This window comes from Branchiostoma lanceolatum, chromosome 5 (genome assembly GCF_035083965.1).
Source record: "Branchiostoma lanceolatum isolate klBraLanc5 chromosome 5, klBraLanc5.hap2, whole genome shotgun sequence".
Taxonomy (NCBI): domain Eukaryota; kingdom Metazoa; phylum Chordata; class Leptocardii; order Amphioxiformes; family Branchiostomatidae; genus Branchiostoma; species Branchiostoma lanceolatum.
In genome coordinates, this window is record NC_089726.1 from 5,699,847 (window position 1) to 5,716,001 (window position 16,155).

General features: G+C 43.9%; 2 protein-coding genes across 2 annotated transcripts; both read left to right on the top strand.

Annotated features, from left to right (window-relative positions):
- Positions 1-4,209: 4,209 nt before the first annotated feature.
- LOC136434605 (cytochrome P450 2U1-like) lies at positions 4,210-8,819 on the top strand. The gene is made up of 7 exons (XM_066427500.1): positions 4,210-4,502; positions 4,730-4,919; positions 5,351-5,889; positions 6,200-6,364; positions 6,633-6,749; positions 7,247-7,388; positions 8,224-8,819. Exons 1-7 carry the CDS (start codon positions 4,341-4,343, stop codon positions 8,403-8,405), a joined length of 1,497 nt encoding a protein of 498 aa, XP_066283597.1. The 5' UTR covers positions 4,210-4,340; the 3' UTR covers positions 8,406-8,819.
- Positions 8,820-9,727: 908 nt separating this feature from the next.
- On the top strand, positions 9,728-15,941 carry LOC136434604 (cytochrome P450 2U1-like). The gene is made up of 7 exons (XM_066427499.1): positions 9,728-10,016; positions 10,299-10,488; positions 11,008-11,546; positions 11,855-12,019; positions 12,257-12,373; positions 12,820-12,961; positions 13,605-15,941. The coding sequence occupies exons 1-7, from the start codon at positions 9,855-9,857 to the stop codon at positions 13,784-13,786; spliced, it is 1,497 nt and encodes a 498-aa protein (XP_066283596.1). The 5' UTR covers positions 9,728-9,854; the 3' UTR covers positions 13,787-15,941.
- The last annotated feature ends 214 nt before the right edge of the window (positions 15,942-16,155 follow it).

A 16,155-nucleotide genomic window follows, 5' to 3' on the forward strand; every position in this document is an offset into this window, starting at 1 on the left:
CCTGGTGCCTTCTTTGGACTGGAACGACTAACATCCTTGTACCTCTTCAAGAACATGATTGCAAACATAGCGCAATATGCATTTCGTGGCATACCTCGACTTGTAGGACTGCATATGGCCCAGAACCACCTTACGTCTGTGCCTGTCGAGGCACTCCTACTACTTAAATTATTGAGAACTACAATACTGAAAGAGAACCGCATCGTTACCATCAACAAAAACGTCATGCACTATTTGAAGCAAATCCAGCATCTGAGCGTTTATGTAGAAAACAACTGTCTGCGATGTGACGAGAGCCTGACATGGTTCATCTGCAACCTACCACGCCTTCACCAGATAGCTGATCCCAACGACCTGAAGTGCGCATCACCTGATGACCTCCGTGGAACTTCCCTCTCCACCATGAGGAAGGACGTTTGCCAGAACAACACCGAAAAAAGGTCAAAAGACGGGAAGGGGTACGCCAAACATGATTGCATCACAACTTCGTGCAGTATGATAATTCCCACTGGGGACTCTACAGGGTTGACGCACTCAAATGACATGCCAATCTCTCAGCTTACAACAGAGATGGGAGGTATCATTATTCTGGGTGGAGATCCAAAGATCATCAACAAGGATACCAATGGCACCTATACCATGGCCATGATCGTTGCTATTGTTGTTGCCCCCCTCCTCTTTGTGCTGTTATCAGTAAGTGCCCTCTTCATCTACAAACGCTGTCATGGAGGCGCAGGTTTAGCCCAACACGACCGACCGTCTGGAACAGATGGTAACCATCAACCTGCAACCTCCGGAACAGAAACAAACCAGAGGATCGAGCCGTATGCAACAGTCTACGCCAACGCCACTGAGATGGTTGCATCTTGCAGTAACACACCTTCAGGCAGTCAACCTTCCCCTGCCCAAGACCAGATTTCGGTAGAAAGTGAAACTATTCAGCCACATTTAGTGGTCAACGACGACAAACAGGAGCAAGATTCTGACTATGAGATCAAGCCATATGCTGTCGTCCACAAGGAAGACTTTGAGCAAAACGACGACTACAAGATCCCCCTGTATGCAGTAGGCTGTACTGACACACTAGAAACTGCAGGAGGCAACGTAGAGGAAGATTCTACACCATCGGAAAACGTCATCAAAAAACAGGCAGACATCGTTATCAATCGACCGGTTACCCTGCCAGAGGACCAGTCACTGCCACTAGATGCAGACATAGAGCCAAACTATGAGGACGATGAAGCGGAAAAGGGTATTCCGTCAAAAATCGTCAAACAACCAGTCATCCAACAGGATGACCGGTCGCTGCTAACAGATGCAGACATAGAGCCAAACTATGGGGACGAAGAAGAAGCAGGACATGGCAACCCACCAAGAAGCCATCATGGCAAAGGGCCTTACGGAGTTGAAGAAGAAAACGAGGTTCCAGCTGTAAACGGGATCTACAAGAATGGATCACTACACACTGGTGTGGAAAACCACAGCGCAGCAAACTTCTTATTGAACCCAACTCACGGGCAGCTTGAGAGGAAGGACAACACATCTGACATGCTGTACAACCCAGCTCATGGACAGCTCGAGAGTAAGGACAGCACATCTGACATGCTGTACAACCCAGCTCATGGACAGCTCGAGAGTATGGACGGCACATCTGACATGCTGTACAACCCAGCCCATGGATAGCCAGAGGGTCAGACAAGCAAACCTTCAGTGCTGTAGGATTAAGCCCCGATGGACACTGGACCTCCCAAAGTACCCCGGAAATTGAAGACTTCATGCTGGCCACTCAGCCAAAACACTGAAAGCTTCGTAAAATCCGAAGCAGGATTTACCTCGGGATTATAACACACGAAAAAGTTGCTGCCAATCTGCTCGGTCCAGGACCCTAGACTCTGCTACCATTAAAGGGGACTCAGCAGCCGAAGAAAGCGTTTTGGTTCGGTAGAAAACATTTTACTGAATAAAACAAACCTTTGTATTGGCAGCTTGACTGAATTTGGACTGGGCAGCAACAATATTTTTCAAAAACATGGAACCCTCCGGATAAATTACAGCCAGGTGCAACATATTACGAAATCTTTGGTTGGTCTTAAAATTACTTTAGTTATATATTTCTCGATACTTGTTAGTCAACTAAAAGCCTTAGCAACTTTATCTTCTGCTTGGTTTGACTTTGATCTTTAACAATCATCCCATGTTGAAAGCCATGCTTAGGATCTAAAAAAAGGGCCCTCATCAAAGATGGCGATGTTAGGAAATCTTTGGCTGATCTTGAAAACGTATTTGTAGTTTGTGCGTGAATAGTTGTTCATCAATTTTCACCATAGGAACTTAATTTGCAGCAGATAAATTGATTAGATATTCATGCTTGAGGCGTAGAAGAGCAACCAGAAACTCAACGCATGGTATTCAGAATGACTTGATATCGGGCCGTTCTAATGGATATAAAGGAATGTCGGCAATGCAGTCGTGAAAGCTATACCCACTTTGATCTACCTCCTTTCTGCCTTCAGAGCGTTCATGATATCGGGGCAGGTATAGCTTTCATCACTGTTGGATTCTACACAAGAGTTCCTGCAGGTTCAATGTTTCTTTTTTAGTCATTTGATGCATGTGTTTGTAATGTAACAACAAGATCTAGGCTCAGCCACCGACGAAAATAGCGGATGCTATCTGAAAACAAAATATTCCTTTTCTTGAGTTATTGTGTTTTATGATGTCTAACCTTATCGCCGTATGTAGACGGTCATTTTGCACAAGGAAACCCAGGAAATATTTATTTGTCGTGCTAGTAGGAAACTGTTATACCTGCACAGGCACATGGGCCTCCATGAGGAATTCACTCGATTCAGACTTGATGAGCACCTGGCTTCGGCTGAGGACAACTCTGATGTGTTTAAAAAGAGCCCCTCTTCTTTTGTTTTGCATTTTGTCTATAAAGATTGGTCAAGGGAAAGTTAGCGAAACTGTATCATATAATGAAAATATTACAAGAAGAAATACCTTTGTCACAACTTGTCACTACTATGAATATCACATTAATGACCACTAAGTTATTATACTTTTTTCATTGATTATGCAAGTTAGTTCATTATTTGAATATTTCATATACACTAATGTTCCTTATTAGGAACCAAGGTACATTATGTTATGAGTATGACGTCCCTGTCATTGAACGCAATCTAAATGTAAGTTTTTTTCTCATTAGTGATGCAAATCAAGCATCAATTTGTTTATTTTACGTAACATTAAGTTGGCCTCCGTCATTGTTAACTACAGATCAAGTATCATGAAACTCATCCCTTCTTGACTTATCTTGTTTCAACGTCTGCAACGTTCTTGCAGTTCTAGTTTTTTAAAGAGAGCAAGCGCTTCTAGAGTACCGAAAATGTACTTACAGTATGTCACCTCTTCCTGAGCATAACGGATTTGTACCAGCTAAGATTGTTATCATAGCTTGTTGATAACAGAAGATAATGACAGTGTACTGAAACCAGCTCAGGTGCGCACCAGGGGGAGCCACCACTTCAACTATCAAACTATCTACGCCAGGACCAACACATACAAACACTCATACTTCCCCCGCACTATTCCCCAGTGGAATGCCCTGCCTGGCACGGTTGTGATGGCTCCCACCGTTAAGTCGTCCCGTGCCAGGCTGGCGGCCTGCCCGCCTTAGCCCGGGCCCTGCCCCCCCCCCCCCAACTTTACCCCTGGTGGGGCTATATGGGGGTATCACATGTAGATGTAGATACATAAACCGGACGTTCTGCCGCAGTACCAAGGATGTCCGCCAGCAAATCAAAATTCAAGTTTTTCTAATCGCTAGGCCAAGACCTACCCGAATACAAAGTTTCGTAACCATCCATCGGAGCTCTGCTGATACAACACAAGCACTGTTACACTCATACATGCACCATACATACAACATACGTACACCATACGTACACCATACATACACCATACATACGCTACCAAAACATACAACTTATTGGCAAAGGCAATAACAACTACCTTTACTGAACAACAGGTTAAGTGAGGACCTTAGTCACCCTCCATAGTTTTGGAACGTTCAAGGAGATTTATTGAACCTCTTTTGACCGTTTGAGCTTGCACGATTATTCAGTCGAGTTAACAAGGAATGGGCCCTTCCTAGTCACTGGGTCAGAGTTTATTGTGCTATCGGTCAAAGTAGTCATCCTTGTGTAAGCTGAAACCCAGGTCAGGGTCAGAGAAGACGCCATATTGCTTAACCTGGGTGTGGCCTGTGGCGTACCTTTTCAGTTTCAAACTATCATACGGTTTTTCGTGATTACGAGAGACCAGCAGCCGCATTCAAGATGATAATTGATTGCCTGTACGACCTGTGGACCTCATGGAGTCTGTTGGGGGTTTTGGTGGCGGCAGCTTGCTGCCTCCTGGCCGTCTGGGTCATGCGGCGTCCCCCAAACTTGCCCCCGGGACCGTGGGGCTGGCCGCTGATTGGCGTTATCTTTCCAAAGGTGAGTAGCTTTCCAAATGTGTGTGTGTGTGTGTGTGTGTATGCATGCATGTATGTATGTATGTGTGTGTGTTTATGCGAGTGACTGTATGTGTTTGGTGGGTGACCCCTGATATCATTATTATAACATTTCGCGTTCTCTGTTGACGGGTTAGGGGTCCTAACTTTTCACCTAGGCGTACCTGTAACTGTGAACTAACATGTCAGGACCTCTCCAAATACCTACAGGCAGAGCAACTGGCTCTCACCGACTGTATCCCGAAGTACGGAGACATCATATCCTACTACCGCGGCCCGTATCTAGTGGTTTCTCTGGGCACTTACGATGTCGTCCGGGAAGCCTTCGTGAAGAACGCCGAGACATTCTCCAGCAGACCCAGGCCTTTGAACCCCATCTTGGCGACTTACAAGACTAAAGGTGCGCTTCGTATAATTTTACGATTATCAATTACATTATATAGAATCCATAGACAACAAGAGTTCGGAGAACTCATACCTCCATGAAATATTTTGAATATCGGTTATCTGTTCTCTTTAATCATTCAAGTAAGGCTGTTATTAACATAATCTAACATTTTTACACACTGACCCAAAAGCCTGCTACAGAGGCTAACGTCATGAAAGAGGATACGTCTTAAAAACTGTATCGCCCTCCGTCACGTTTAGTAATGTTTGATGAATGTTGACATAGTTCAAAATCTGTTAAGATCGAAAAGAATCAAAGCAACTGTTGTATTCTGAAGAAACAGGAATTTTAACGTCCACAACATTTGGTCTCTCTCTCTTGTTTTTGGTTTTCAATGCACACTTGAATGTGCTCTTAACCACCAAATTCATTCCATCCCTCAGGAGTCGCGCAGGAGCCGTACGGCCCGACATGGAAGGAGCACCGCAAGTTCATGTTGACGAGTCTGCGGGACTTCGGCGTCGGCAAGAGGAGCATGGAAGGGAAGATTCTGGAGGAAACGAGGGCTCTCGCGGACGAAATATCAAAGAAAGAAAACCAGAGCTTTTGTATCTCAAACATGATGCAGGTTACGGTCTCAAACGTGATTTGCTCCATTGTGTTTGGCTCTCGCTACGAGTACGACGACCCGAAATTCATACAACTAATTGAGGCTATCGACCATTTTTTCACGACCCCTAGAAGTGCTCTGCTACCGGCATTCATCCCCATTCTTCGCTACGTCCCTGTCGTGAATCGGAGTTTTCTTAAGGTAATGAAGGTCCAATATTACATCGGCAGCCACATTCTGGAGCAGATCCGAGATCACGAGGCGACCTTTGACCCGAACGACATCCGGGACGTCATTGACGCCTTTCTCCTGGAGAAACGACGGAAGCAGACAGACGAGAACTCGACATTTACGGAACAACAGAACATCTTGGTGAGTAGAACACCCCATAGTTTTTTGGGGTCCACGCCACCCGTACCTTTGCCAAGAAGGTTAATGTTTAGGGTGCGTTTTCTGTGTGTTTGTGGACGGTATAACTCAAAAAAGACGCGGATCATATGGTATTTGGCAGATGGGTAGGGGTCGGGAAAACGAAGGTCAAGTTAATTCGATAATTGACCTCCTATCGGTTTTCTGCAATACTGCAGTGGAATTTATATCGTGTTCTAGACATGCTGAGCTACTACAAGGCATACACAAACTCTAAATATTTCCTCTAACTATTTCTTATTTTCTTGATCAGGTTGTGATGGACCTTTTCCTGGCCGGTACAGAGACCACGTCCACCACCCTCCGCTGGGCCCTGCTGTACATGATCCTCCACCCGGACATCCAGGACAGGGTACGGCGGGAGATAGACAGCGTCATCGGGCAGAACCGGGACCCCTCCATGGCACACCGCACTCAGGTATGGCCTAGGTGGTTAATTATAGAATAACAATTTCACCACTATTTTGTCTGTCAATATATATAGTAGTTTATAATGAAAATTCTAAGGCGCATCGCAGTCAATAATTTAATCAAAGACATTACAACCCAGTACACACAAAGGTAGATATCAACTTACTAAAAAACATGTTGCAGTTTGGCATTTCTCAGGATAAAATGACCCACTATTTCAGTAACCTTATAACGGACATGTGGCTCCTATAATAAGTCAACTCTCTTGCCGCTAGATGCCGTACACAGAGGCAACCCTTGACGAGGTGGGCCGGCTGGCGACCATCGCTCCATTCGCCTTACCGCACGCCACAAGCAACGACATCACATTCAGGGGCTACAACATTCCTAAGGTACGTGTAGACTTCAAGATGTAGCCTCTACCAGACTCAGTAGGTGGCTGGAATGATGGCAGAAATTGCCCAAATAGACAGATAACATACCAGAGGAGTTAGCCAGCCTGGGAGTACAGTATCCCTAGGTCGCATACCTAGGTGTATAAAGTTGGTTATAGAGACAATAGTAGAGACTTTAATGATAGTAGTGAGTGGTTCCCCACGCTTACTTATTTTATTGTGTATTCATGGCATTTCATGCCCTTCTGTCCTTGATACATTAGGACAATTCCTTGTAAAATGTTGCAGTTAATAAATTTTATTTGCAAATTAAAATAACAAAAAGACTCTTCACAGTACATGTATGTAGGGTTCACTGGATGATAGTAAAGTCAAGATTTTGATGATTCAGTAACGTAAGCTTAAACAAAAACTTTAAAGATGTTTCCACTTGGTGTAACCAGTGTTAATGCTTTTTTTTCTGACGTCAAAAATATTCTTTTTCCTTTTCACAGGGTACCGTAGTAGAGGCCAACATCTGGGCGGTTCACCACGACCCGCAGCTCTGGACGGACCCGCACAGCTTCAACCCCACCCGTTTCCTTGACGACGACGGGAAGATTGTGAAGAGGGAAGAAGTCATTCCGTTTTCGATCGGTAGGTTTTTACGATACGAACTAATGCTACATAGCACTTGGACAGTGCATCGCTCTGCACAGCGCATGCGTGATCCTAAACTGCAAGCTTACCTTCTGGAGTTCCACGACCCCATACCTTCGCCGACTGATGTTAGCCTTTTCGAGTGGCATATCATAAATGGTTTTCATTCATTATGCAAATAAGAACCTCATTTGCATGAAATATTTCAGTTGATCATATTCTCTACCCAAATAACCCAAGTTGTTCAAAGTAAGATAGTCTTATCTTCATGTAAGGCTGTTGTATCATTTCCTCATAACTTATGCGAATGAGGCCCTCATTTGTATGATTTATGTCTGATCATGTCCACAGCTTCTAACTCCAAATGCTGCAAGAATGAAATCCCCATCATTTACCATTATTGTGTATTTTGCCATTGATTATGCAAATAAGTTATTCATTTGTATAATTGATGTTTAACGATATTTCTCTCTTTCTCATTAACATATGTTACGAGTTTGAGAATCCTATAATGGAGGATTTATAAACTCTCCTTATTAATCATGCAAATTAGCTACTGATTTACATAATAAGCATACGATCGTGTTAATCATAACTCAAGTTACATGAATACCAAGTATCATGGAGATCCGTCACCCCTTCTTGAGTTATTCCGATTCAAAGTTTGAAACGAAATCGGCTCCTGCAGTTCCAAAAAAAACGCTAGGGGACGTCCGGACCCAAACCTACAAAATATACTCTCCCTCCCAAGAGCCATCTGCAACTCAAAAATAATGGCCACCGCGTATGTACTTTGTATTTCAACAAAATGATGGTCCTTTCATCATTGCAGGTCGTCGTGTTTGCCTGGGAGAGCGGCTGGCTAGGATGGAGCTCTTCCTGATCTTCACCTCGCTGCTGCAGCGCTTCAGCTTCGAGCTGCCAGAGGGCGCTCCAGTGCCGTCTGCAGATGGAGTGTTTGGAGGCACACACTCTCCCGTGCCTTTCAAACTTGTGGCGATACCTAGAAACTAGATCATGTGTACTGCTACAACGATGATTTAGGAGACAATGTTTATGACTTGGCAACGGAAATGAACTTTGGTTAATAAGTGTAAGTATGCAGTCATAAGCTCGCTATTTTGAGGGAGTAACGATTGTGCACTACTATAGGGAACGTGCCCTACTCTGAGAGAATCCCAAAACGAGAAGTTCAAAATTGTACGCCAGCTATTTTCAGGACGTGGTAAGCGTATGAAACGTTACATTTTGTGTCTCTAACTTACAAGAGACTTTTTTAGAACAAAAGAGAACTTTGTGAGATGGATTGTTGAATAATGCTGAGACAGTTCTAGAATTAGATCGCGTAGATTGGTGCATTCTTGTTTTTATAAACGTTGCCATTCTTAGACACAAACGTGTCTGAAATACAAAGTTTGTCACAAGCAAGGACATGATTCAGCAGGTAATGTTGTAAATTTGTTAAAGTATTTTCTATATCATCCTTCTGCCCGCTTTGAGCGCTTGAACGTCAGAAATGGGAGAGATAAAAACAGGCCAGGGAGAGAGAGTGTGTGCATGCGTGCGTGTGTGTGTCTGACTACTATTAACGTTACTATCAACCAACAAAAACGGCAATCTGTACCGTCTCTAAGCGCCAACACAAAGCTAAATTGACATCATGTAGGTCATTGACCTAAGAGTCACTTGTTAAGGAAAAGTTGACTTAAAAAAAGTTGACTCAATCTGAAGTTAAATCAGTCACTGTGAATCATGAATGATGGTCCTGTCCAGTCGTTTAGTCCCTCTTTTATATCAAACTCACCCTCTCTTTGCCTACCCTACATTAGGTGTCATCGCCACTTTGCCGTATTTACGCACTTTGACGGCCGCCTTAGTGAGTCGTTTCATATTACAAATTCACTATGCAGCAAGTGGATAGAAATGAGCATGAACAATTAGCGGCTTGAAAAAAACAGCCTGTGTTGTTAGCAAACGCTAGCCATATCCCATTACGGTACTACTGTCTCACCAATGCCCCAGTTAAAGAGTTCATTCTGCTGACAACATGCTCTACAGCACTGTTCCACTGTTGCACTTCTACAATCACCATAACACATATACGCTACCAAAAATTCAACTTATTAGCAAAGTCAATAACAATTGCCTTTAATTAAACAACAAGTAAAATGAGGACCCTGCATAGTTTTGAAACGTTCAAGAAGGTTTTATGGAACCTCCTTTGGCCATTTAGTGAGATTGCCCGGCCATTCAGTTTAACAAGGAATGGATCCTTCGAGTCACTGGGTCAGAGTTTATTGTGCTATCGGTCAAAGTAGTCATCCTTGTGTAAGCTGAAACCCAGGTCAGGGTCAGAGAAGACGCCATATTGCTTAACCTGGGTGTGGCCTGTGGCGTACCTTTTCAGTTTCAAACTATCATACGGTTTTTCGTGATTACGAGAGACCAGCAGCCGCATTCAAGATGATAATTGATTGCCTGTACGACCTGTGGACCTCATGGAGTCTGTTGGGGGTTTTGGTGGCGGCAGTTTGCTGCCTCCTGGCCGTCTGGGTTATGCGGCGTCCCCCAAACTTGCCCCCGGGACCATGGGGCTGGCCGCTGATTGGCGTTATCTTTCCAAAGGTGAGTAGCTAGTGTATGTGTGTGTGTGTGTGTGTGTGTGTGTGTGTGTGTGTGTGTGTGTGTGTGTGTGTGTGTATGTATGCATGCATGTATGTATGTATGTATGTATATGTGTGTGTTTATGCGAGTGAGACAGTGACTGTATGGGTTTGGTGGGTGACCCCTGATATCATTATTATAACATTTCGCGTTCTTTGTTGACTGGTTAGGGGTCCTAACGTTTCACCTAGGCGTACCTGTAACTGTGAACTAACTTGTCAGGACCTCTCCAAATACCTACAGGCAGAGCAACTGGCTCTCACCGACTGTATCCCGAAGTACGGCGACATCATCTCCTACTACCGCGGCCCGTATCTAGTGGTTTCTCTGGGCAGTTACGATGTCGTCCGGGAAGCCTTCGTGAAGAACGCCGAGACATTCTCCAGCAGACCCAGGCCTTTGAACCCCATCTTGGCGACTTACAAGACTAAAGGTGCGCTTCGTATAATTTTACGATTATCAATTACATTATATAGAATCCATAGACAACAAGACTTCGGAGAACTCATACCTCCATGAAATATTTTGAATATCGGTTATCTGCTCCCTTTAATCATTCAAGTAAGGCTGTTATTAACATAATCTAACATTTTTACACACTGACAGAAAAGCCTGCTACAGAGGCTAACGTCATGAAAGAGGTTACGTCTTAAAAACTGTATCGCCCTCCGTCACGTTTAGTAATGTTTGATGAATGTTGACATAGTTCAAAATCTGTTAAGATCGAAAAGAATCAAAGCAACTGTTGTATTCTGAAGAAACAGGAATTTTAACGTCCACAACATTTGGTCTCTCTCTCTCTTTAAAACGTGTAGAAATGTATACGATATAAATGTATACATTATGTTCCAAGAATAATGTGGAAATCAAAAAATGAAAACTTGTTTTTGGTTTTCAATGCACACTTGATATTGAATGTGCTCTTAACCACCAAATTCATTAAATCCCCCAGGAGTCGCGCAGGAGCCGTACGGCCCGACATGGAAGGAGCACCGCAAGTTCATGTTGACGAGTCTGCGGGACTTCGGCGTCGGCAAGAGGAGCATGGAAGGGAAGATTCTGGAGGAAACGAGGGCCCTCGCGGACGAAATATCAAAGAAAGAAAACCAGAGCTTTTGTATCTCAAACATGATGCAGGTTACGGTCTCAAACGTGATTTGCTCCATTGTGTTTGGCTCTCGCTACGATTACGACGACCCGAAATTCATACAACTAATTGAGGCTATCGACCATTTTTTTACGACCCCTAGAAGTGCTCTGCTACCGGCATTCATCCCCATTCTTCGCTACATCCCTGTCGTGAACCGAAGCTTTCTAAAGGTAATGAAGGTCCAATATTACATCGGCAGTCACATTCTGGAGCAGATCCGAGATCACGAGGCGACCTTTGACCCGAACGACATCCGGGACGTCATTGACGCCTTTCTTCTGGAGAAACGACGGAAGCAGACAGACGAGAACTCGACATTTACGGAACAACAGAACATCTTGGTGAGTAGAACACTGGTCTTTGCAATATTGGGTCCACGCCACCCGTACCTTTGCCAAGAAGGTTAATGTTTAGGGTGCGTTTTCTGTGTGTTTGTGGACGGTATAACTAAAAAAAGACGCGGATCATATGGTATTTGGCAGGTGGGTAGGGGTCGGGAAAACGAAGGTCAAGTTCGATAATTGACCTCCTATCGGTTTTCTACAATACTGCAGTGGAATTTATATCGTGTTCTAGACATGCTGAGCTACTACAAGGCATACACAAACTCTAAATATTTCCTCTAACTATTTCTTATTTTCTTGTTCAGGTTGTGATGGACCTTTTCCTGGCCGGTACGGAGACCACGTCCACCACCCTCCGCTGGGCCCTGCTGTACATGATCCTCCACCCGGACATCCAGGACAGGGTACGGCGGGAGATAGACAGCGTCATCGGGCAGAACCGGGACCCCTCCATGGCGCATCGCACTCAGGTGTGTCCTAAAGTAACACTTGCACCACAACCGCCTGTCGAAATTTATAATGATGTCCGAAAATTCTAAGGCACACCACACTCAATGATTCAACTAAACTTTACAAATCAAATTGTAAATGTCAACTTACTTTAAAAAACTTTTTGTCTCTACGGCATTTCTCATGATGACCCAATATTTCAGTGACCTTATTACGGACATGTGGCTCCTATAATAAGTCAGCTCTCTTGCCGCTAGATGCCGTACACAGAGGCAACCCTTGACGAGGTGGGCCGGCTGGCGACCATCGCTCCATTCGCCGTACCGCACGCCACAAGTAACGACATCACATTCAGGGGCTACAGCATTCCTAAGGTACGTGTAGACTTCAAGCCTTTGCCTCTACCAGACCATGTTAATGAAATTGCCCAAATAGACAGATACAATGCGGAAGGAGTTAGCCGCCCTGCTGGGAGTATCCCTAGCCGCATGCTGTATTCAAAGGCCGGTTTACTCCTTTGGTGCATGGTATGATATCTGTTTATATGGACGATTTCTGTTATCCTTCCAGCTTCCAGTGATATCCGGTAAGAGACTATAGTAGAGACTTCAATAAAGATGAACGCAAAAACAAGAGTTAAGGCTGAAATTGCTTTTCGAGTCTCACCTTGCAATAACTAGTATCCACCTGCTCAAAAACAAACCCAATGATTAACGTTATCCAAAATTTGCATCAAATCCTTTTCTTATTTAATATTGTAAATTGGTGCAACCAGAGTCATTGCAATGTTTTCTAACGCCAACTTTCTTTGTTTACACAGGGTACCGTAGTAGAGGCCAACGTCTGGGCGGTTCACCACGACCCTCAGCTCTGGACGGACCCACACAACTTCGACCCCGCCCGTTTCCTTGACGACGACGGGAAGTTTGTGAAGAGGGAAGAAGTCATTCCTTTTTCGATCGGTAAGTTTTTACGCTACGAACTAACGTTACTAACGTAACGAAGAAACCTCTGCACAGCGCATGCGTGATCATAAATTGCAAGCTTGTCTTCAATGTGTAGGTTGAAAGAGCCCTGGCTATAGTCACAAAGAAGCTCCGGAACAAACAAACAAGCAAAATAAGGGTAAATCTTTTGACAGCTTTTCCGAACACTGATTTACTTTGTAAAAAAATATCAAGACCATAGCAAGTTCTACTGCAGTGCCAATGTCACATACCAGGGGGCCCCAAATATCCCCACATACCAGATACTGCAAATGCAGAAATGTTCGCGTTGGTTTTATGTTCGCGGTTTTCGCGGCGACCGTTTCACCGTGAACTTAAAACCATCGCGAATGTCTTTGTCCAATGCTGTAGCAGTATGTGACTATAGCGCTGCCGCAAACTTAAAATCACCGCGAACACTCCATTTTCGCCTTAGCGCGAAATAAAAACCACGCGAACTTAAATGCATTTACACTACGGTATCATCATAATCCATCAAGAGGTTCTCGAGTTATGCTGACTGCAAAATCCGGAAACACACACACAGACATAAGCAGACACACAGACACGCCAAAAAAGTTCATGGGGATAATGACTGATGATACTTTTGTCATTCCAGGTCGTCGTGTTTGCCTGGGAGAGCGGCTGGCTAGGATGGAGCTCTTCCTGATCTTCACCTCCCTGCTGCAGCGCTTCACCTTCAAGCTGCCAGAGGGCGCTCCAGTACCGTCTGCAGATGGGGTGTTTGGAGGCACACACTCTCCTGTGCCTTTCAAACTTGTGACGATACCTAGAAACTAGATTATGTGTACTGCTACAGAATTCTAACGATTTATAGTAGTATACCCTATCTTATTTCAATTCAGGTGTTTCAGTTTTTGTCATCAGTTTAACTGCCCGTAGTAACAATTGGTTTTTCAGTACAAAAACTACGTATGCATAACCCGTGACACCTTTGCAAAACTGTAGAGGCGTCACTGTAGAATAGCGCACCTGCCGATTAACTTAATGCACTACACACTAGCACTATGCAGCAAGCGGATAGAAATGAGCATGCACAATTAGCGGCTTGAAAAAACAGCCTGTGTTGTTAGGAAACGCTAGCCATATCCCATTACGTTACTACTGTCTCACCAATGCCCCACTTAAAGAGTCCATTCTGCTGACAACATGCTCTGTGCCGTGTGTGTACGTAAAGCCGCGCTGTTGTTAGTGTTTGAGTACGCCCGAAAAGGGCGGCACACACTGCAGTTTACATGTACACTCGTGCGCTCACGTTTCACTCAAACACACGGGCCTCTCAGTTTCCACATCAGACCTTTTTGTAAACACAACGAACGCACGAGACTATTATAGTGTGTGGATGTGGGACGAGTTTGATCTTTTTTTCTCTGTGGGATTCTGTTGCGGTTAATTAGTTCAGTTTCAACGATACTTTTGGTCACCAGTGTAATGTAAGTGATCATCATGAGTACAACAATTGTCTTTAATATCCCTCCCGCCCTCTTGGATGTGCCGTGTTCTAGCCTTGCGTACAGGCCATAGGTATAGGTAAACGCAGCGTAGAATCGCCATGAAATGAAGTGGTAATCTTTTGCAACAATAGCCAGGCATTTGTCTGATTTGTCGATCCAGCTGTTATAATGCTAAATAAATGAACAGTCGGTGATACATATACTATTGTCATAGATGTTACAAATAAAAAAGCTTTTTTTCTTTCTTTTAAATTCCTTTCCTTTTTTTATTCAGGGAAGAGAAAACGTCCTAAATGCTTTGGCTGAAGTTTGTTACAAGTGTCCATACATACATTACTCCAGTTCGTAATTAAATATACAGAGAACCAAGACCTTACGCGGCATTTAACCAAAGTTTGGGAAGGAGGGTCTATCCTGCCAAAACTAGTGGGGCCCTTTTTTACGCGCGGGGTTCAACAGTTTGCGACTTTTTCTTTCTTATGCCGTTGTATATTTTAACTTGTTCCACCCCCCTCTCCTCGTGGCCTCTTAGCTTATCGCTATCTAACTTTCCTTATCTTTGAAGGTTGGTACTTGTCATCTTGTCTTGATAAACCCCTATTCTCGCCCCGATTAGGAGAGTCACAACGCTTCTCCAAGGCGACACGTCCCTGACGACCGCTGTTGAAACAAGCGTATAGCAAACACACAGACGACGTCACCTTCCTACGCGCAAATACAGCCCCTTCAAAATTTATAACTGTACACGGCTGTCTCGAATGTAATTGAAATCAGTCGAAGATTTATAGTCAGAGGCCCACAACTACGTAAGACGGTGGTAAACATCTTTTTTGTGCTCGGAAAATAGCTCGACATTCAGGTACTCTTCGTGTTGAAAGTATGGCTAATATTGACATGATCTTCATACACAATGTCGAGTGAACTGGCGGCGATGTCTTGAAGACTGTACGCTTTGTGTAAACGTCAGAGTGTGGAATGTATTAGTAAGCAGTGAACGTTGTTGAAAAAAGTCGTGAAAATGAGTATTCACGCGTCTGTACAAATTGCTCGTTTATTGCCATCTTTTTGGGGGGGCAGTTTTGATCGTGACATTGAAGTAGTTTAGAATGTATACGTCAGCAAGGAAGAAAGATTTAGTACACCATGATTTAAGAGACAATGGTTATGACTTGGCAACGGAAATGAACTTTGGTTAATAAGTGTAAGTATACAGTCATAAGTTCGCTATTTTGAGGGAGTAACGATTGTGTACTACTATATATAAGGAACGTGACTTACTCTGAGAGACTTCCAAAGGAAGGAGTTGTACGCCAGCTATTTTCAGGACGTGGTTAACGTGTGAAACGTGACATTTTGTGTCTCTAACTTACAAGATTTTTACAACAAAGGACAACAGTGTGTGATGGATTGTTGAATAATGCCGTGACAATTCTAGAATTAGATCACGTAGATTCACAGCGTAGATTGGTGCATTCTTGGTTTTATAAACGTTGCCATTTTTATACGCAAACGTGTCTGTAATACAAATTTCGTCACAAGCAAGGATATGATTTAGCAGGCAATGTTGTGAATTGGTTTAAGTATTTTCTATACCATACTTCTGCCCGCTTTGAGCGCTTGAACGTAAGAAAGGGGATTGATAGAAAGAGGGAGAGAGGGTGTGTGTATGCACGCACGCGCGTGTGTGTGTCTGAC

Bases quoted from the DNA above. Each gene is read 5' to 3' on its own strand.
- LOC136434605 (XM_066427500.1), top strand. From the start codon at position 4,341: ATGATAATTGATTGCCTGTACGACCTGTGGACCTCATGGAGTCTGTTG. The intron at 5,890-6,199 runs GTGAGTAGAACA...TTTCTTGATCAG, and splicing joins CGGAACAACAGAACATCTTG to GTTGTGATGGACCTTTTCCT. The intron at 7,389-8,223 runs GTAGGTTTTTAC...TCATCATTGCAG, and splicing joins AGTCATTCCGTTTTCGATCG to GTCGTCGTGTTTGCCTGGGA.
- LOC136434604 (XM_066427499.1), top strand. From the start codon at position 9,855: ATGATAATTGATTGCCTGTACGACCTGTGGACCTCATGGAGTCTGTTG. The intron at 10,017-10,298 runs GTGAGTAGCTAG...AAATACCTACAG, and splicing joins TTGGCGTTATCTTTCCAAAG to GCAGAGCAACTGGCTCTCAC. The intron at 10,489-11,007 runs GTGCGCTTCGTA...TAAATCCCCCAG, and splicing joins GGCGACTTACAAGACTAAAG to GAGTCGCGCAGGAGCCGTAC.